The 20,177-nt window shown below is 53.6% G+C and overlaps 6 protein-coding genes across 6 annotated transcripts; 3 read left to right on the top strand and 3 right to left on the bottom strand.

The window, feature by feature from the left end:
• Positions 1–751: 751 nt before the first annotated feature.
• BDZ83DRAFT_579742 (uncharacterized protein) lies at positions 752–3,108 on the top strand (the record flags this gene model as incomplete). Its single annotated transcript, XM_060505279.1, has 2 exons — positions 752–1,589; positions 1,643–3,108. 2 exons carry the CDS (start codon positions 752–754, stop codon positions 3,106–3,108), a joined length of 2,304 nt encoding a protein of 767 aa, XP_060364018.1.
• Positions 3,109–4,638: 1,530 nt separating this feature from the next.
• Positions 4,639–5,762, bottom strand: BDZ83DRAFT_753082 (eukaryotic translation initiation factor 3 subunit J; the record flags this gene model as incomplete). The annotated part of the gene is made up of 4 exons (XM_060514300.1): positions 4,639–4,654; positions 4,715–5,400; positions 5,465–5,565; positions 5,744–5,762. 4 exons carry the CDS (start codon positions 5,760–5,762, stop codon positions 4,639–4,641), a joined length of 822 nt encoding a protein of 273 aa, XP_060364017.1.
• A 749-nt stretch (positions 5,763–6,511) lies between these two features.
• BDZ83DRAFT_624824 (uncharacterized protein) lies at positions 6,512–7,910 on the bottom strand. Its single transcript, XM_060508465.1, has 2 exons — positions 7,764–7,910; positions 6,512–7,668 (listed from the first exon to the last, which is right to left on the bottom strand). Exons 1-2 carry the CDS (start codon positions 7,791–7,793, stop codon positions 6,970–6,972), a joined length of 729 nt encoding a protein of 242 aa, XP_060364016.1. The 5' UTR covers positions 7,794–7,910; the 3' UTR covers positions 6,512–6,969.
• Positions 7,911–10,539: 2,629 nt separating this feature from the next.
• On the top strand, positions 10,540–11,782 carry BDZ83DRAFT_579673 (alternative oxidase; the record flags this gene model as incomplete). Its single annotated transcript, XM_060505268.1, has 3 exons — positions 10,540–11,047; positions 11,137–11,562; positions 11,637–11,782. The coding sequence occupies 3 exons, from the start codon at positions 10,540–10,542 to the stop codon at positions 11,780–11,782; spliced, it is 1,080 nt and encodes a 359-aa protein (XP_060364015.1).
• A 2,171-nt stretch (positions 11,783–13,953) lies between these two features.
• Positions 13,954–14,268, bottom strand: BDZ83DRAFT_652657 (uncharacterized protein; the record flags this gene model as incomplete). Its single annotated transcript, XM_060510545.1, has 1 exon — positions 13,954–14,268. The coding sequence occupies one exon, from the start codon at positions 14,266–14,268 to the stop codon at positions 13,954–13,956; it is 315 nt and encodes a 104-aa protein (XP_060364014.1).
• Positions 14,269–17,728: 3,460 nt separating this feature from the next.
• BDZ83DRAFT_753079 (uncharacterized protein) lies at positions 17,729–19,847 on the top strand (the record flags this gene model as incomplete). Its single annotated transcript, XM_060514299.1, has 2 exons — positions 17,729–18,839; positions 18,895–19,847. The coding sequence occupies 2 exons, from the start codon at positions 17,729–17,731 to the stop codon at positions 19,845–19,847; spliced, it is 2,064 nt and encodes a 687-aa protein (XP_060364013.1).
• Between the last annotated feature and the right edge of the window lie 330 nt (positions 19,848–20,177).

Below are 20,177 nucleotides of genomic sequence, written 5' to 3'. Positions count from 1 at the left end.
GGCAGCGTTTCGTTTTCGGTTTCCGAAAGATCTCGAAGGAATCGGGAGAAAGGCAGCGATATTCGATCAAGGGTGTATATATCGCTTCGGTGGTGGTGGTGTTTCTTTGGGTTGTGTGGTATCGAGCCGAGTCGGTCTGGCGGGGTGGGCAGGCGGTCGTGAAGAAAAAAGCGCCGGGTGCCAGTCGTGAGCCAGTATCGATTTATCGCCGAATTCCCAAAATTTTGTGTTTCGCTATCGATAAGGCGATAAGGCCTGGGGGTTCTGATGGGCTAAGCACTTTAGCATCGTGCACCGTTAAGCCTTTGCGGATCTTATGTCAGCAAGTCAGCAACAGGCCCGAAGGCCTAGGACCAGCATTGGGCCCAGACTCGAGGCACGGGCCATGATGCGCCTCTGAATTTTTCTGCTGGAAGCGCGGACGCCCCATACGTAAGGTGCCTTTGGAACGGGTCCAGCCGGGTTCAGCGAGGTACCTAGAGCTGCGGTAGCGCGTCATGGATGACTTTTCACAGGCTTGCCCTTCCCTGGCCCAGCTTTGCATCTCAGTCATTTCTGCATGAGCGCATGAAATGTGCTAACATTTGCCGTGCCTCCCTCGATACTTGCCTTGCTCCAACCCCTCTGACCGTGTTGTTCTTTGGTCCATTTGTTGCTGCGGTAAATAAACAGGGTCGTTTCTCCTCCCTCCTCGTCCTTTCTTCTTGTTGCTGTCTCTCTGTTCAACCAAGAGACAGGATGAGCTTGAGAAATGTCTAACGCTTCGTCAACTCTTCTTGGGCGTCGCTTCTGGTCTTGCGCCTGCGGATCAGCGCAGACTCTGGGTTTGCGAGGAACGACCATCACAACAGCGACGACGAGAAATACCTGCTTGAAAGCCAGTCAATCTACCGTCAGCCCTTCTCTCCCTAGGTCGAGCACGTTCAGAAGGTCGATACACTCCGGGTCACAACACTCGTTTCCTCGACCGAACATCCACAATGCGCGACGAAGCTATACAGGCAGCGGACTGCTGCTGGTTGGGTTTACCACAGAACTCACACCCACGCAAGCATCGGCAGCTTGTGCGGTTGCTGCAGAATCCGCTACGAGCACCAGCTTGACGAAGAAGTCGAATATCTACCAACTGGCCCGGCAAGCATGGCGACGAGGCATACATACCGATTCGAGAGGCACCGTAAGCCCGGCCGAAAGGAGGCACCATAGCTCCAAGAGTGGAAAGCATGAGGAAAAGAGTCCGACAACCCAGACGAAGCAGGATACTCCCAAGGCCGGGGAGCAGGGCAAGCCAGAAGCACCGGACCCTGACGCCGAATCGATCGCATCCACCGTGTCGAAATATTTGCACATTCCAAAGATGCCGCACCGGCCCACCCGGGATGAGCTATTGGCCGCAGCGAACGGCTTCCTGGGTCGGATGAAAGTTCGATTCAAGTGGGCATCTATTAGGAGTATGAGGCCGTGGAATATTGATGAATGGGGCGCCTTCGTTTCGTGGTTCCTGTTTGGTCATCTAGTCTGGATTCTGGTCGGTACCACCACCTTCTTCTCGCTGATCATTCTCAGCATCAACACCGTCTTTGCGCAAGGTAAGCTCCCCTCTATTTTTGTGCCATGCCCAGTTGCTGAACGTTTTGGACAGAAACTCTTGCCAAATGGGTAGGCGATTCTTTGACCGAGTCTGCAGGCGTCACGGTCGTCTTCGAATCGGCAATTGTTCCCAAGTGGGGAGATGGCGTGATCAGCTTCAAGAACGTCTTTGTGTCACGGCGACCCGGACAGGTCAAGTCTTCGGTCAGCAAGGGCTCTTCAGAGAGCGCTGCCGCCATGGCTGCGACTGGAAATCAGCCAGACCAGGACGGCCAGGTCTTGGAAGAGGATGATGGCAACTACACACAATACGACGTGTCGATCGCAACTGTAAATGTGACACTGTCATTCTTGAAGTGGTGGAACGGCAAGGGTTTCCTGAAAGATGTTGAGGTCAAGGGGGTTCGTGGTGTCGTTGATCGCACATCTGTGCAGTGGTCTGACGAGGTGGTCGATCCTCTATCATACCGCCATACCCACGAGCCCGGCGATTTCGAGATCGACTCTTTCAAACTCGAGGATCTACTCGTTACAGTTCACCAGCCCAAGGGCTTCCGACCATTCTCCGTCAGCATCTTCTCATGCGAATTGCCACAGCTCAGGAAACAGTGGCTCTTTTACGACTTCCTATCAGCAACCCACATGTCGGGATCATTTGATGGCTCTCTATTCACCATTCACCCCCGACAAGTACACGGTACTATTGCTAGCGAGAACGGAGACATGGCAGAGGATGTGGGCGAGCCGGCAGCTTGGAAGAAGTTCAGCCGCTTGCGCATCGATGGTCTCAAAATCGACCATCTCAACCGTGGCGTAGAGGGACCGTTCGGCTGGATTTACGAGGGAAACGTAGACATTGTCGCAGATGTCATGTTTCCAGCGGACGTTGACGATGGCATCACCAAAGCCATGTCAGACCTTTACGACCAGCTTGAGGACGTCGTCATATCCAACCGTATGCGTCTGCTCCAGAAGGATCTGCTCGACATCAAAATCGTGGGCTCATCCGCCTCGGATCTTTGGGGCTCTACACCCAGTAAGGGCCATCTTTCTCAAGCTATACCAGAGCTCACCGAAGAGGTCCCCGAGAAGCCTACAGAATCCGAATTTACCGACCCCTCCAGTTCTTCCGAGTCATCAGAAGAAGACCGGAGATATCTAATCATGGATCTCCGAATCCACATGAACGATGTCAAGGCCGCCGTGCCCCTTTTCACGAAAGACATCTCCTACATCAACCAGGCGCTCGTTCGCCCCATCGTAGCCTACATCAACGCCAAGAAGACGTATATCCCCATCAACTGTCGCATAGTCAAGCGACACACCGATTTCGACGGCAGCTGGTCCATCTTTGACTGCGGTCTCATGGACGACATGTCGGCCGAGACCTACGAGGCTTTTGCACGCGACATTGAGGACCAGCAAAGCCGCGTTCGTCGGCTGAAAAAGGTCGGCTTCTGGACTCTGAGTCTTGCCGTCCATGCTCTCTTTATGGGCATGGCAGGCAATGTCATTTAAAAACTTACCCTCTCAACTCCCTCTCCTCTCCCCCTCGCTTCTTCTGTTTTTCCTGCCCTCTACGTGAGCACGGCTGTCTTTTAATGAGCGTATGATATTCGAAAACGGGAGGCGTTTTTTCACAAATCTTGTATAGATGGAGAAAGGGAGGAAACAATAACCATCATGTACATATACAAAGGGCAAACATCTCTACATAGGAGAAGGGAGGGATATTGGGTTCCCATCAAACCAATTCTTTTCCTTTTCTTCTGGGATTCTGTCTGGGAGACGAGGCGTTTTACATGGGGAATATGAGGTATACGGGGAAGAGCAAACAACAAAATAATTGATACCCCCTTTTTTTGACAACGTATGCTTCACCGAAGACGCGTCGCGTGCGATGTTGACATGTTGGGTACCATCTCCATTGATAGTATGACTCACTCACAAGGTACTTCGAGGCATGAAATTCGTTCGCTGGCAGCGTGACGCGCGCGCATGAATATCAAACTTCGTACCGTCAAGGATCTTGGGTGACGCTTATCGCAACCACAACGCACACATACATCTCCACAAAGCTTTCCCCGCGGACCCTTATTTTCGGTTGCATGCAGCTGTGTAGCTACAGGACTGTGCCCCTCTCTGGAGGTGGTCTACGAAGAAGAAAAAAACCTGGGTTGGAAAGCCCATTTGTCTCGGGATATCTTGTCCCTCGGCTTCGGTGGAAGGGGGCAAGATGACAAGAGGAGAGCGGGTGGTTGCTTTGAGTCGAATGAGACCTAACAACTGGAAATCCATAATTATCCAAAGTAAGCTGGGGTGCTGTTGCTGTTTGGGACCTGAAATGGTGGGAGGCCGGGCTTGATGGCTGCTAAACGGCCCGTAGGCGAGAAGACCTCTACAGAACATAGCAGACTCGATAGGAGGTCAGTTGGTTGAGAGAGCACTCCTGTACAAGTAGGACATCTCGTTATGGAGAGTGACCAATTACTTTCTTGTGACGTTTAGGGATAGCTCCATAGAGATGACATATATCCTTTGGAGACGCAGAGACATAGGTACGCCAGCCTGTTATACTAGTCTAGTTTTCCAGACGTATGGCGCGGGCTTTACACAAGTTTGCTTGAATGATTCAGTTCTATCATGTCTTAACGCTGTCCACAACTACCCTTTTGTAGGGAGCTTCTTTGATATCATGCGCGAAAATGCACTGGGCCCTTTGCCCTCTAGACCGTGAATGCTTTTTTCCCCATGATCAGCGTCATTCCCGCTTTGAGGCGACGCCACTTCCGATGCCATCTCTCACAGTCTAAACCAGATGGCCTTCCCGGCAGACCCAGTAGCCCACGAACCCTCGTCATGCCGAACCCCCATCTACATCGTGACGCAGCCGGGGTCCGCGACAGCGACACTTGCGCTCTGAATCCAAGTCGCTGTGGCAAGCTTCGGTACGGAGCCGCGCCAGATCCATTGGCACGGAGCAGACTCGCTGAGATAAGACGAGCTGAGCTCTGGGCGCGGGAGAATAATGCAACCCTGCCTTTTGCTTCACATAAAGTCATCACTAAGAAGAGCGAAGGGTCAGTATTTCAAGGTAGATGGCAGTCTTGAGAGATCGACTTACTCTCCGAAACCATCATCCTCGTAGGTCTCAGTGTCAGCTGCGGGAGCACGGCTGACGACGGCGGAGACCTTAGTCTTAGCCGCCTTGCTCTTCTTGTTGCCGCCCTGGGCAGCCTTCTCTTCCTTCATCTTCTCGTTACCAAGGGCAGTGAGAGTGCTGGCAATCTTCTTAATCTGATCGCTGGGTAGATCCTTGGCAAGGGTCTTGGAGAACTCCTGGAGGAAGAGGCCGTAGTGAGCCTTGCGGGCGTTGTTGGCGAGAATCGGGGTCAGCGTGGTGCGGAGGTGCTCGAACTGGGTCTTGGTAACGGGGTTGAAGAGCGGCATGGAGGCAATGTTGGCAGTCTTGGTAGGGTCGTTGGGGTCGATCTGGACAGCAGAGCCGGCGAGGACAGCCTTGCGGCCGGCCGGGACTCCGATATCACCGAAGAGATCCTCGGCGTGCTTCAGGTCGGACTCCTTCTCAGTGCGGCGGAGGCGCTCACGACGCTCAGCCTCGGTCTCCTCCTCGCCAGAGTCATCGGCATCGAGGCGGGCACGCTCCTCCTTCAGTTCGGCGATGCGCTCGGCCTTGGTCTTCTTGTTCTTCTTAGCCTCCTCGAGAGCCTTGGCCTTTGCTTCCTCGGCCTTCTTAGCCTTTTCGCGTTCGACCTCGGAGTCTTCGGCGGCATCCCAGGAGTCGAGGACCTTTATGAGAAGAGTTAGTTTACGGGCGGCGACATGGTAGGCCTTGTAACTTCGTTTGACGTACGTCATCCTCATCCTCCTCGTCTTCGAACTTGCGGCGGATAGGAACAGCACCGCCAATAGGGGAGGCAGGGCCGGAGCTCTCCTCTTCGCTGCTCTCTTCGTCTACGTGAGGAACATGGAAGTTAGTAAGATCCTATAGGAATAGCAAGTATATCGTTTGGGGGGAAGAGAGGCAGCAGTTGCGCTGGCCAAACTGGACAGATCGTCGCGACATTTTGCCTCTCACGATTATTTGTGTGCGTGTGCGGTGCGGTACGGTGCGGGACAAGGCGTAACTCACCCCACTTCTTAGGAGGCATGATGTCAGATTTGAGATGTTGAACGCGGGGCCAAAGGGTAAAGATGCAAGAATCTAGAGCGCGACAAGAGGGCGACTTAAGATGTTGCAAGGAATCTTTCCGGAGATGTTGGCTACTGCAAAGAAGTTTTTGGACAGAGTTTGGGGAGTGGGAAGTCCGTCCGGTCTGGCTAAAGTCGAGAAGGAAACAAATTGTGGAAAACAAGGGGGCTCTGTGGTTGGGCAGGAACTTGGGAAGGGACTGTCAGAGGGGAACCCGAGGAAGGGAAAACCCAGCCCAGCCAGGCCGAAGGCGGCAGCGGCAGCACGACCAGCAGCGGGGGAGGTGCGCTGGAGCTTCGACTTCCAGTCCACTTACATTCACTCATAGACGAATACTACATAGATGGCTTGCATTCATCTCATCCAACGAGCTGTCCCTCCTGCAGGCCTTCTGATTTGAGACATTCAGTGAGGTGTTTATGCTGCTTGGGATGTGTACAGGCAGGTGAGTGAACCTCTGCTCTGTCTGCCAGCTTCACTACATCTTTTCCCCGGAGAAGTGAATGGGGGAACAGTGTGTAGTCTCATCTGCCCTGGTCTTGAATATGGACACTGCGATTCAGCCTTAAAGATGAGCAATAGTGCGGTTCTTTGCCAGAAGCCTCCATCGAGGCATCGTCGGCGTTGCGCACTCTGGCTAAATACTTTGGAAACGGCAGGCGGGGTCTTCATTGAACGTCGTGGAGGGGTTCGATCTTTTTTTTTTTTCTCTCTCCCTAACCCCTGGCAAATGGTGGTTGAAAACATAACCCCGCCATCACCCTTGTTCATTTCTGCTGAGGTAACGGAGTAAGCCTCGCCATCAACAATACACTTTCACAGAGTCTCATTTTTGGCCTCATTGGCCTCATTGGCCTCAGTGGACTAGCTGCCACTTCAAGTCAAATCTCATTGGCACCTACTCCATGGCTGTCGCAAAGGCTACCTTACCTCCAGTCCGTCAGGAAAGGAAGGCCTCACGGAGGACTCGTGGACATCCCGCACTTCTGTGCAGTGAGTCACCAAAATGACCCCGCGCCTGCTCTGTTTGGCTCGCGCACAGCCACACGGTCACTTTGCAGAGGAAGGCGCCACCTCTACCACAAGGCACGATCAGTTCGGTGTGCTCCTCATCTGATGTACAATTTCAGCTCCTAGAACCTCTATGACACTGTAAGGTAATATGATTAGATAGCCAACAACTCCAAGATCAATAGCACAAACTCCACCCCTATCATGGTCGCATTGTCCGTGACGGAATCTGAAATAGGATACTGCGCCTGCTGACCCGTCCGTATCCCCAATACGTTCTGCTCCTTGGCCTGACTGGCAACCTTGATCGCCATCACACACATCAACATCACCCAGTATAGCACGTTGACGCCCTTGACTGTCCATCGCCACCGCGCGTCACCCCTGTAGACATGCAAACCGCCAAGCCAGGATGCTGTAGTCGTCGACGCAGCAGCGACGTGGAGGGCCAGGGCGGCGAGTATGCCAACGTAGGTGAAGGGAAGGAGGCCAATCCCGAGCTGAGCGACGATAAGCCGGGCAATCTCAAGTGATACCATGGCCAGCATGGCTACTATGAGTATGTAATAGATGATGCTGGCAATCTTAACGGCCACGGAGGTCGATTTGGTTGCTGGCGGCATAGATGTTGACGCTGATGTTGACACAGCGACTTTGTCTCCTGCCGTGGTCGTTTCAGCCGTGTGCGACGGTACGGCTGAAGCTGACGCTGACGCTGACGCTCGTAGTGAGCGCAAACATAGTGGAAGGACAATCAATAGAATGACGAGGTAAGTCCAGGTCGCCAGTGGGACGACCACGACATCAGCGAAACATGTTGTTGGCAGATAGCTGGAGAGAGCTGATTTTGGGCCCTGGAGGCGGAATTCTAGTCAGCATCTTGCAATCATAGCACATTTCCCAAATATTGTCCAACAGTAATGATGGTGTATAAGGAGTGCAGACTTACGAAGCCTTCAGGTCGATGTTCACAGAGCATCGTGAGAGGTCGTCTTGGTATGTACCTTGGTATTCAAGGCAGGCAGGCAGGTCGATCCCTGCGTGTGGGTCGTGCAGAAGGCAACCCCTGCGGCATTCACCAGAAGCCATTCGAAAGGAAGGAAACCTGGAGGCTGGTGGCTGATACCTGCCTGCCTGGAAAACGGGAACCCAAGGCACCCAAGGCACCTAAGTCCGGTACGTAGCTTTTACTGATTGCGGACCCACCTCATGCACCTCTCAAACCCTATAAGAGGGCCACCTCCCACCGTCAATCTTTCATGTTTCTCTTCTCTCTTTCTTCTTCATCTGAGTGCAAGGGCTTTACGCGTATCAGTGAGGATTCGTCCGAGATCGTGTTTTTGCTAGTTGAAAACTATAACTATGACCACTTCTGGTTGGCTTCGGCCGGCCAGGGAATTTTTGAACCCCAATTCTCATCTTGAAGAAGATTTGTCATTTTGCTTTCATTGCTTGTGGTCCCTGGCGGATCGCGGTGAAGAAGGTCAACCACTCTTAACATGTGTCACGTTCAAGACGACAACGCGCCTTGGCCAAATACATCGATGAATGTTTTGTCGAATACTGAAGCCGGTCAAGCATATGGGCACCATTGATATCTGCTCATCGTATGTGTCGAATTCGTACACCAAATATGTCGTGAGACGGCGAAAATCTCGCGCAGGCACGACAGTCAAGGGTTGCGAACGCAAAGTGGAGCCTCGTGAGGCATCACAAATCGTCCACCATGAATAGCCTCAGGTACTACCGGCATTAATATTGTCGTCGAGGTCATGGCCCGCTTCCCCTAGCGTTCCGGATGTTGCTCCCCGTCAACAGAGCCGCCTTCTCCCGATGTCCACCGCATATTGACTCGAAAACAACCTCAAACTGCGCCAGCGTGACCAGCAGAAAAATCCTTTACCTGATAGGCCCTCAGGTATCTACGCTGCCGTGCCTTACATTGACTTATTTGGGCAATTGACAGAACCCTCGAGCGGATTTCCGATGGATCCTTCCCCGTCTCAGATCCATCAAATGAGTCAATCCATCGATCCCATTTCATGACACGCAAGGCATTACTAAGAACCCAGATATTTCGTCCCCGTTGTTAGGATTTCCGTATCAAGGGCGAGCAGTTTTCGTCTTGGACTTGAAGCAACGATACCCAAATAGGAAGCCGTTACGGCCTACATGGCATGGCCTTGGACCTCCGGAGAGAAATATCGGAGTCGGGGGTCGGGGTCGGGGTCGGGGTCGGGTGACAAGTTTCCGCCCTGCTCCCCGGAGCATGTCGTAAATTTGCTGTGCTTGTGCCAGCTTGCCAAGTGCCAAACAAGACGGGATTTGAAAGTTTGGTCTGGCAGAGTGGCGCTCCGGCCTCCTCGGGCTCCAGAGCTTGTCAAGTGGAGATGAAGGGCGATCTTCAATCGCCGTCCAACTCTAGAACCCCTCCAATGAGCAAGATATCGACAAGTCTTCTTCTCTTTCATGACTCGAGGGTTTTGTTCAGTCCCTCTATGGCTGTTCAGTCGTATACTTGTATGTTTAGGGCGTATCTTTGGATATTCCAGCGGCATGGCAGAAAATCGGTACATCGGCGGACTTCAGTTCCGTCATCACACAAGATACCACTGCAGCTGCAAGCAATAGTAAGCAAACACCAAAATAAGACACTCTGTATTACGACGGCTGGTTTCTGATTAGGAAAAAAAAGAGACAACAAAAGACCACGAGTCGACGGGACAAGGCAGAAAGCTGACAGTATCCCATCCAATCACAGCCCCACGAAAATGGAGCGGACCGAAATCTGTAGCTGAGCAATGCCTGTGTGCGCCCCGTATACTGCGTACGTCGAGCATTTGGAACAAAAACACTCACATCCCGATACGACCCGACATGAACGCCGCCAATCTGGTCCAGCTGACTTGACAGCATTTCCACACTTCCTCCTCCGTACGGCCCTGTCGGTTCCGCTACGCCCTACGACGCACTGAGATCCCTGTCTCCGCGGCCTTTGCAAATCCAATCTGCATTGCTTTACCAACGCCCGCGCCTGCGCCCCCACTAAGACGGCGTTCCCATCTGTATCCGTAACATCGGGACCGCAAGACGTCAGACAAGAGTATGCGAACCAAGAGACTAATTGACTTTTCCTTCTCTCGCTTTTGCACTGCCGTTTACTTGCTGTACCTTAGCGTACCTATTATCAACGGCGTACTCTCGGCGACTTTTCCTGTGACTACCAAACGCATGGATCACAAGTCTCCCTGAGGCTCTTACACCAGGTTCCTTTCTCTCTATTCCATGGGGCTTGGCTTGGGTTACCCGATCCCTCTTCGTAGAGGACCCCTTCCATTCCTATTCTTCCTCGTCGGCTTGGGTAATTACGTCCTCGCCGATAATTCAGATTTGGATACCCTGACCATGGCTCATGCCGTTGTGTAATGTCTGCCATATGACAGGTTTTGCTTGCTGCTCCCCTTCCCACCCCCTCCCCCACTCACACCCAACACCCATCGCCGTATCAACAACTACCATGTATAACCACCACCCCTCCGAATGGTATATAAGACTCTGGGTCGTGAGCCGTTCCTCAGGCCGTACGACTCTCGTTCCATCATCACCAGCTATCAAGTACATTCTTGACATCACTATATCCTGACATCACTCTTAGAGTTAGTCACTCGACTTACACACAACCCCCGACTTACACCAAAGCAATTCACATTACCACGGCTTTCCCAATGCTGTCATCAAGAGCATCAACCAGACTCTGCGCACCGAAGCAAGCGGCCCATCTCGCCCGGGCCGCCGCGGCGCTCCACAACACCACCACCACCACGACCTCCTTCGCCGGCCTCCGCATCACCGCCGCCTCCTCGTTCCAGCAACATGTAACCCCCAGCACCGGCCGATCCTTCTCCACGACGCGGGCAACACAGCTCCGCGACTTCTTTCCGGCCAAGGAGACGGAACACATCCGCCTCACGGCGCCGGCGTGGCCGCACCCGGGGTACACGGAGCAGCAGATGCACGACATCGTCCCGGACCACCGCGCGCCGCGCACCGTCGGCGACTGGGCGGCGTGGAAGTTTGTCCGGCTCGCGCGGTGGTTCATGGACCGCGCCACGGGGCTCGGTTCCGAGCAGCAGGTCGACAAGAAGAATCCCACCACGTCGTTGGTGGCCGATAAGCCGCTTACCGAGGCGCAATGGCTGGTGAGGTTCATCTTTTTGGAGAGTATTGCCGGAGGTGAGTTTTTCTTCTTCCCCCCTTTTTCTCACGGGAGGGTTGCCACGCAAACTTGGGCACAGCAAGACTGACTAACGTCCGTAAAACAGTCCCGGGCATGGTCGCCGGCATGCTCCGCCACCTCGGCAGCCTGCGCCGCATGAAGCGCGACAACGGCTGGATCGAGACCCTCCTCGAGGAGAGCTTCAACGAGCGCATGCACCTCCTGATGTTCATGAAGATGTCGGAGCCGGGCTGGTTCATGAAGGTCATGATCCTCGGCGCCCAGGGCGTCTTCTTCAACGGCATGTTCCTGTCGTACCTCATCTCCCCCAAAATCACCCACCGCTTCGTCGGGTACCTCGAGGAGGAGGCCGTGCACACGTATACGCGCTGCCTCTACGAGATCGACCAGGGCCTGCTGCCTAAGTGGTCCGATCCGAACTTTGTGATCCCGGATATCGCGGTGCAGTATTGGAAGATTCCCGAGGGCCAGAGGACGATGAAGGATTTGATTTTGTATATCAGGGCCGATGGTGCGTATTTGCCTTTCTTATATCCCTCCTTAAGGATGTGTGGAAGAAGATGAATGCTAACACAAAATTTGCAGAGGCCGTTCACAGAGGCGTAAACCATACGCTTAGCAACCTCAACCAGAAGGAGGACCCCAACCCGTTCGTCAGCGAGTACAAGGACGGCGAGAAGCCCAACGCCGCGCTGAGAGCGCAGGGATTCGAGCGGAACGAGGTCATCTAAACGATTTTTTTGGTGGCTTCGAGTACTACTACCGCCCGCGAGATATCAGCTATCACATTTTCCCCTTTGCTGTACAACCATGTCGGTGGTCTTTTTTGGACTACGAAAAGGTCCATCTTTACAGGACGACGATATCTTTCCTTGCGTTTGCTAAAGAACGAGAAGACGGAAGACGACGAAGAAGACAGAGAGAAAGAAGAAGACTTGTAAGAAAAGAGAGACCGATGATACCAATAGAGCCGGGAGACAGGCCGGCGTTTTACGGAGTTGCTCTACTGGGAGACGGACAGCCCCCTACTCATTATACACTATAGGGAAAGGATATCAATCGGTCTTTGTGGTTCAGTGGAACTTTGGAGTATCAAAATGTTTTGTTGTCATGTTTTCCTCGTTTTGGGAGGAGAATTTCTGTAGACGAACTTCATGTAGAAAAGAATTGCATATCCAGCCTTGTCAAGCAGATGTGATTGCCAGAACTCAAGGGGCTGGACCAGCAATTGAAATCTGAGTACCGACCCAACGGAGAGATTGGGTATCGGAGAGACGGCACGGGTCCTTTGACGGATTCAGATTGATGCCGTGATAGAGAAATAGTCTCACATGGCGTTAGGGAAATTTCCAATTTCCCATTTGCAAGTTGGCGTATTTGCCCAAGTAGCAGCTGATGTAAAGACCTGCCATTGCGAGCATCTCGTTACACTCAGTGGGGAACTCTGGATGTCAGTCTCTTCTCCAGAATGATCGACGAAGCACAGCCACTCAAGGGGGGTAGTGTAGAAAAGATCTCGGGGGGGTTGTGGCATGGCCTTCTCACTTCCTTGGGATGAACGACGTCTCATCCGATGAAAAAGAGCCAAAACAAAAATCCAATATGGCTGCCTAAAGTTGAGGGTCTGGGCATGGCGTGATCTTCAGACTTCCAACCTCCAGCCTCCAGCTCAGTGCTGACAAAGAGTTCCAATTCAAAAGTCTGGTTCCCTTAGCCCCGTGACGTTTGGGCGACATGATACACTACCATATCTCCGGGGAAGGTGACAACGCCTAGGGCGACGCGACGACTGTCATCACAGGTTGGTATTTGTTGGACACATGCCAGGTCCCAACCGTGCGGTCCGGTTCGTGTTCCGAAAGGCATTTCTAAAATTGGACATGAGCAGCCAGCACAGCTTCCCGCCTTAAGCTTTCGAGAGAAGGGCCCGCTCCGGCATAGCATGGGATGGGTCCCGAGCTTCGCGCGGTGTGTGGAGAAATCGAAGGGTTCCAAACTTCCAAAGGTAGAGTCCCTCGCTTCGATCACGGCCTTGGATTGCCGGATGGACCTGAAACGGGGCACCTTTTCTCGAATAAGCTTCTTCCTGCCGCGCGGTGGATTTGCAAAGAACCATATGCTTGATGTCATTATTCATATCGGGGGGAGTGGGCATGCCCGCATGGCCTGGCACGCCTGGCATTTTGGGGGCCAAGGGGCCGCGAAGCCGGCGTGGCTGTGTCGGGCGCGATTCCGCGTCTTGCAGCGACGCTAGATTTGCGACGGGGCCGTGATTGGCCCGGCGAACAGGAAGACATCGTGGACCGTAGGCACTTGAGAAAGTTTGGAGAATGGAAAGCCATCCGGTGAAGACACTTGATCTCATAGTGGTTCATATCGTCGAACAGGGCTGTTGGTGCTGGTTGTGATATGGCGATGGGGTCCTTGTTTCACGCCGGACTGCGCCTCATCGTAGACGACCCATCTAAGACGAACGAGAAATGCCCGCTTCGAACTTGTGTTGGCTAGAGATACTGCGAGACAATCGAGGCAAATAGCCCGCCCCCAAGACGTTTGTTGGTAAGGCACCTCATATGAAATGTGACACCAGCGAATATTTGAGGGGTCAGCTTCATGGCAAACCTGGTGGCACAACCTGTGCCTTGCACCAAGGGACGGGACGGTGAGACTCGTACCTGAAGATGACGACGCTAGCTTATGCTGCAAGTTGCAAATCATTTTTGTATGATGGCGGCAACGCATGTTTGCACAGCTTGATCGATGATATGGCGGACTCGGCATCTAATGTTTAGTGCAATTGGACGTCGTTTGTGGCAGTGCGGATGACATTTAGTCTATCCGTCTGAATGTTCGTTCCAAGTAATAGACATATGCCTTATTAGACTTGAGCCACATTCGATCCCTATCTGAGAGGAATGCATGTGCCGGCCTTGCAGAGAGATGCAGAGGGGTGCACAAGGGTGGATTGAATATTGCTGTGCTCGCTCACTGACGAATAGGCGAGCCGGCGGAGCAAGTAGCTATGTAGAGCGTCAGCATCCTCTTGTGGTGCTTGGAATCCGGATTGCTTATTCGGGGGAAACGAGCTTGGATCCAATTCGCGTGCCCACCCGCGAGACATTGGCACGTTGGCGAGCTGACGGCAGCTGTAAGTGGTGCCAGTGTTTGATGAAGTCTGCATTTGACTGTCCACTCTCATCTCATGTTTGATGCTCATTGCTGCTCCATGTGGGCTGCTCCATCTGATGTCCACGTCGATGTCGCTAAAGGAGGATCATCAGCGTAGCTCAGCATGGGAGATAGACCGTATGTTGGCGAGTCCTTGACCAACGTTCATGTTGATTGGTGACGGTGTGTGATAGTGTCTACATCGTGCATCTAGCAGAGCTCCATCGTGTATCAGGTCGTCTAATGAGCTGGATATTGGAAGTGAAAAGTGGGTGGATGGGACCTGTCAATCAGCGTCTGACAGACCGGCAGCTAAGGTAAGTCTAGACCAGGGCGAGAATAACAACGACAACGATGACGACGGTGAAGGCGCAGGGATCACCGGTGACAGGTGACCGGACTCTTGAAGCCGCCGATGCGGTAGGGGAGCAGAGAGTGCGTCGGTGTGTCGAGACTTGAGACTTTAGACTCTAGGGCCAAAACCATGGTGCTTGAATCCCCTATGCCGTAGCATCGGTGTGAGTGGTGTAGTATAGTTCGCAGAGTGTAAATGGCTGGCTTGCGATGGCATGATCAAGATGCCTCCTCCGATGCTGACTGGCCGGAAGCGTGTGTAGGAGAAAGAATAGATGCCAAGGCTAGGCGAGGAATAGTGTAATTTCAAATTATTGGGCCAATGTCCAGCAGCTGGAAGCCAGTGGATGGCCACGGACCGGAAACAAGAAACCCACTCAAGGCAGATTCGAGAAGCAAGAACGCCTAATCCAACACTTGCAGTCACAAGTACACAGTAATCCTTGGAGGGGCCACCCCCTTGTGCCCTTGGGGAAAAGGTACTCTCAGCCAATCCCACTGCGAAGAGGTACTTTCAACTGAGTGAGCAGAAACGCAACCATTTACACACCGGGACCTGGAACAGCTGGAACAGGGAACCAGATGACGGCCAAGTTTGGTATGTTGCAATCAGCTTATTGATGGAGACTGGAGAGGGATTGAGAGATTGAGAGATGGTGTATTCGTAAGTCAAGTCAGCGTCAGACAGACGGAAAGGATAATATGGTGGAAATGTGAAGTGCTCGAGGTAAATTACCATTCCGAGGCCAACACATTTGAGCATCTGCTTAGGGGTGATTCGGAGTCTAGAGTCTTACGTGTAAGCAGGCAGACCCAAGACAAGAATAGACATCTATTTACTACATTTGAGGGAGAAGAGGCTTTGTAATATGATGAGCATCGTCAAGTTGTAAAAGTTGTCTATTTAGATGATGGTGGAACAAGAAGGGATGGACGGGATGTGATGCTGGATCAGACGTGGGAATTTTGGATGCCGAGTCCTGTCAGGATAGGAAGCAAATGCCCCCTGAGGTGCCCGCCCAGCTCCCCTCACCAGTGATGGTGACAGTCTCATCAGATCTCGAGTCTTCGACTTTACCACACTGTACACAGTCGTGGTGCATTATCTGGATAGACTGGATTGTGCCTGTTCGAAACAAGACCCCTATCTACCCCTCCAGCCGGCCGTTTCCCGCCCGTTTCTTTGACCCCTAGCCATCATGCACTAGCAAAGCAAAGTTTCTGCAAAAGGGCCCTCTTCTTGCTGCCTAGAAGTTTTATTAGTCGGCATGCCTGGGTCCACGATGCCAACAATGTCCATGTCGAGACTCCCAGCACGAGCTTATTACAATTTGCCTGCCAGTATCGAATCCCATCCCCCCAAGGCCCTCCCTTGCGTGACTGCTACCACGACAGTGTTTGAGATCTGCTGGCACGGCTGGATTGATTGTTGGGGCCCTCCGTACGGACGGCAGACGCAGGGTCAGAGTCAGAGTCAGAGGAGAGGAGGACCTTGCTTCTAAAAATTATCTGCGCATCAAACCGTCTTTTGCTTTTCGCATCTGAGCTTTTGCATTCTCGTCTCGTCGCATGTATCACAAGCGAACAAGCAAGCAAACACGTACATCCGCACACCAAACCCGTCTTCAACAGTCATCAGCAGCATCTGTCAAAGGCTGGACAGCGGACCTAGCTCCAAGCTACAGCCCAAAAGTGACGGTTGAAACCTTTTGAGCTTTGGGACACGGAGCAAACGTCCGTCGTTGCTGCTGAGTACTCTACCTAGGTAAGGTGGCAAGCAAAGGGCCAACTTACCGTCTGACTGAGAGCTCCGAGAAGCTACGATAGACGCTGACCTGTACCCAGTACAGCCAGCTGGTCGTCTCGATCCCTGTAGCGCAAAGAGAGGCAGAAGATATTTTTGGATTTTACCTGTCGGCTGGTAGCATACCATCGTGCCGGATCGCAGTCTGCTCCACGTCTTTGCACGCGCGGCCAACGTACACGGTAACCGGAAAGCAACGAAAGGACTGACAGGTACCTACGAGAGGTACCTGACCTAGGTAGCTCCTGTCAGAGAAGGAAGTGTTGGTTGGCGCGGTGCATACGCAGAAGTTCAGAACCCAGAAAACAAAGAAGCAACCGCGGATCAGAGCAAGCAGCCAGCGGAAAGCACCAACATCCATCACCTAAGCGCATTCCAATCCGAGTCGGAGCGCGCCGTTGCAGAGCACACACGCAGGAGGTACCTTGACCCGACCCAACGTTGGGACTCCCAAGTACGGAATACTTTATTCCGGCACGCATCTCAGGCATAACTCCAGGTACAATCCCACCTCGTGGTACCACCCCTCCACCAATTCAAAGACACCGGCCGAAAGATCCATCCTCAAACGTGCACAGCCTTGTGGGAACCAGCCAGATTGGGCCGCTCAGGTGGATCACAGCCAACCAACCACGTCGCCCGTCAACCACCTCACCCTGCACCTCACACCTCTTGCTGTCCCACCGTCACCGTCCACACTCCCCTCCCCTCCCCTCCCACCTCACCCAAGGTACGGACAGGCTCCCGAGTCCCAAGTCTCTCTCCTCCTTCGAATCCCAAGTCCTACCTACGGATACGCTCCTACTACCCTCCCTCAGACCCCAATTCCACACACCGTGGACCTGCCCTGGTACCGGGTCTCTCTGTCCGGCCCCCCTCCTGTCCTCGCTTCCCCATCTCAACTCCTCCTTCGCACACTGTAGCACATTACCACTCAATCTCCCGCCGCGCTATTCTCTCCCTCTCTCTCCAACGCCCCCAAAACGTCGCCAAACCCTCTTCACTTCCAGTCACCACTTTCATCCGTCTCCGGCGTCGCTGCTTGACTCTCTACTCGTCGCTACCATTCAGTTACACTCATCCACACAAACTATCATTGCGCAAACCTATTCGCGACAGCGAATAACATCTCGTCGTCCGCGACTGTACCCCCGCCGCCTCCAGTTTGTGTGCCGTCAGCTCGCGCGTCAGCACAGCCCCAGGGCGGTGCGGTGCCTGAAAGGCTGACTTGTGAACTGCCTCGCCCCGATTCTAAAGACAGCAACACAACACACACACACACACACACCCGCAATCGCATCCACGTACACACGACATCCCTCCATCCCGAGTACCGACATCCATTTACATCATGGATCAACAAGGCCAGCGCGGTCGCTCACCGTCTGCGGGGCATCAACAGCCTCATATAAGACATCCTTCGCATTCTCCGTCTCCGAATCCCTTCCAGCCCAATACCGAAGCATCAATTGGTCTCGGTCTCGGCTTGGATCAATCTGCAACTCAAGCCTTCAACGGAGCCGCCTCCGCCGACTTCTCAAGCTTTAATAACACAAATAACTTCCTCAACGGCCAGCAACCTAACCAGCAGTCTTACAACCAGTCCGGAGCTGCCTTTGCGAACCAGAACCAAGCCGGCTTCCTCGACCCCAACAGCTTCCCTTCCGGCGACTTCGCCCTGTTTCCCAACGCCGGCCAGAACGACCAACAGTTCACCACCGGTGTCTTCGACCAGAGCCTCAACCCGGGTGACATGAACAACATGGCTATGCCGCAGAGCCACCACTCTCCTACACCTCCCCACCTCCTCAACCCGGACCCCCACCAGACTCCCTCCGCACACCAGTCTCCGGCCTTCAACCAGCACCAGTTCTCCTCGCCGCCCTCGGGCGCGGGTCACTCTAGACATGCCTCTCTCGGTCCCGAGGCCGCTCTCCTGCCGAACCAACTGAATGAATGGAGCCAGCCTCAGTTTCGAGGCCACCGGAGGTCCCCGTCCGAGTACTCGGACGTCTCTTCCGCCGCACCGTCTCCGAACTTGGTGAGCGCCGACAGCTTTGATGGAATCGACCAGAGTCATTCGCCTATGCAGCGGCCCCAAGATGCCGGTCTCTACCAGCAGATTCAGGGTTTCGACAACTTCACCATCTCGGACCCCGCCTTGGGCAGCCCCAACCTTCAAGGGCGAAGCCCCTCCCATAGCCCGGCCATCTCCCCGCGCATCCTCCCCCAGTCGATGCCCGAGCTGAACCAGCCAACCAACTTTGGTCTTCAGGCACAGAATGCCGGCTTTGTCAGTGGTACTGGCTACACCGGACAAGAAGCGTTCCCGACTCTGCAACAGCCGGAGATGCCCCAAGCGCCGGCCATCAATATCGAGTTCGCGCCTACGGCAAGACAGAATAACTTCGAACAGCCCAAGAACCAGATGGATCAAGATTCTCTCACCCCACCAGAGCGAGGTAAGGCACCGTGATAGTATCAAAGCTTACACGTCAGAACTAACAATACCAATAGGCCGCCCTCGTTCCAGACCCCGCGCAGTAACAGATCCCTTCAACAGCTCCGGCGGAGGCATGGTGCGCCAAACTTCTGCTGGCAGCTTGTCGCCTCATCTAGGATCTGATCTTTCCGGCCGAGACTCGTCACGATCGCTCTCCCCGCTCGATCGGGGAGCTGTAAGCCCTAGCCGCAGACGACAATCTACCTCGGCTGTACCAAACAACGTTATCGCGCTCAGACTGGCGGATCCTGAATATCAAAATGCCCAGGATAACGGAAACTCGAAACGTGTTCAGAAGCACCCGGCAACATTCCAGTGCACCCTATGCCCTAAGCGATTCACTAGAGCCTACAACCTCCGATCTCACTTGCGAACGCACACGGATGAGCGTCCCTTCGTCTGCACGGTTTGTGGCAAGGCGTTCGCGAGACAGCACGACCGCAAGAGACACGAGGGTCTGCACTCTGGAGAGAAAAAGTTTGTGTGCAAGGGAGACCTCAAGGCTGGTGGTCAGTGGGGCTGTGGTCGAAGATTCGCGCGTGCCGATGCGCTTGGTCGACACTTCCGATCAGAGGCGGGTAGAATCTGCATCAAGCCGCTGCTCGACGAGGAAATGCTCGACCGGCAGCGCGCGTGGCAGGAGCAGCGGATGCAGCAACAAAATATGCAGAATATGGCGGCCGGTATGGGCATGGAGCCAGGTTATCCGATGGACGCCGGTGGACAGTATATGCTGCCGGCTGCTCTGTTGGCTCAGTACCCGGCGCTGGCCCAGATGAACTGGTCCGCGCAAGACGCGAGCAGCGGTCTCGAAGACGACATATCGGGCCGTTCGTCATTCGATGCCAGCGACTACGAGGGCGACGATGGCGGGTATGTCAGCGGACCCGGTACAGGCTTCGGAGAGGGAGGCATGGGTCAAAACTTTGGTGAAGTCGGATATGCCAGTGATTATGGTGGTCGGTAACAGGGTGATTTGATTCCACTTGCCATTTTCTTTGTTTTTACGTCTTCTTTGCGGCCAACTGCCTGCGACACGGTTTATCCTTCACTTTATTTCTGGGGATGTGGCGCTTCATGAACAAGCGGATGTACGGGAACAGCGTTAGCAACACCCTCAGAGGACGTTGCGCGGATGGTCTGGCTACAGGATTTAGAACGCATTGTTATAGATACCATTATGACGAAACCTTTTTATATTTATACATGCTGGCGCAAATACAGTCATCTGATGAATGGCAAGTGATATCAGGGATACAGTGGGATTCTGCCCCTCCGAGGGGCGATGAAACAGGTA

This window comes from Colletotrichum acutatum, assembly GCF_030867785.1.
Source record: "Colletotrichum acutatum strain CBS 112980 chromosome Unknown BDZ83scaffold_58, whole genome shotgun sequence".
Lineage (NCBI taxonomy): Eukaryota > Fungi > Ascomycota > Sordariomycetes > Glomerellales > Glomerellaceae > Colletotrichum > Colletotrichum acutatum.
Note: the sequence above shows the minus strand (reverse complement) of the source record. Positions and strands in the feature narration are given on the sequence as shown.

Bases quoted from the DNA above. Each gene is read 5' to 3' on its own strand.
- BDZ83DRAFT_624824 (XM_060508465.1), bottom strand. From the start codon at position 7,793: ATGCTCTGTGAACATCGACCTGAAGGCTTC. The intron at 7,669-7,763 runs GTAAGTCTGCAC...TTCCGCCTCCAG, and splicing joins AACATCGACCTGAAGGCTTC to GGCCCAAAATCAGCTCTCTC.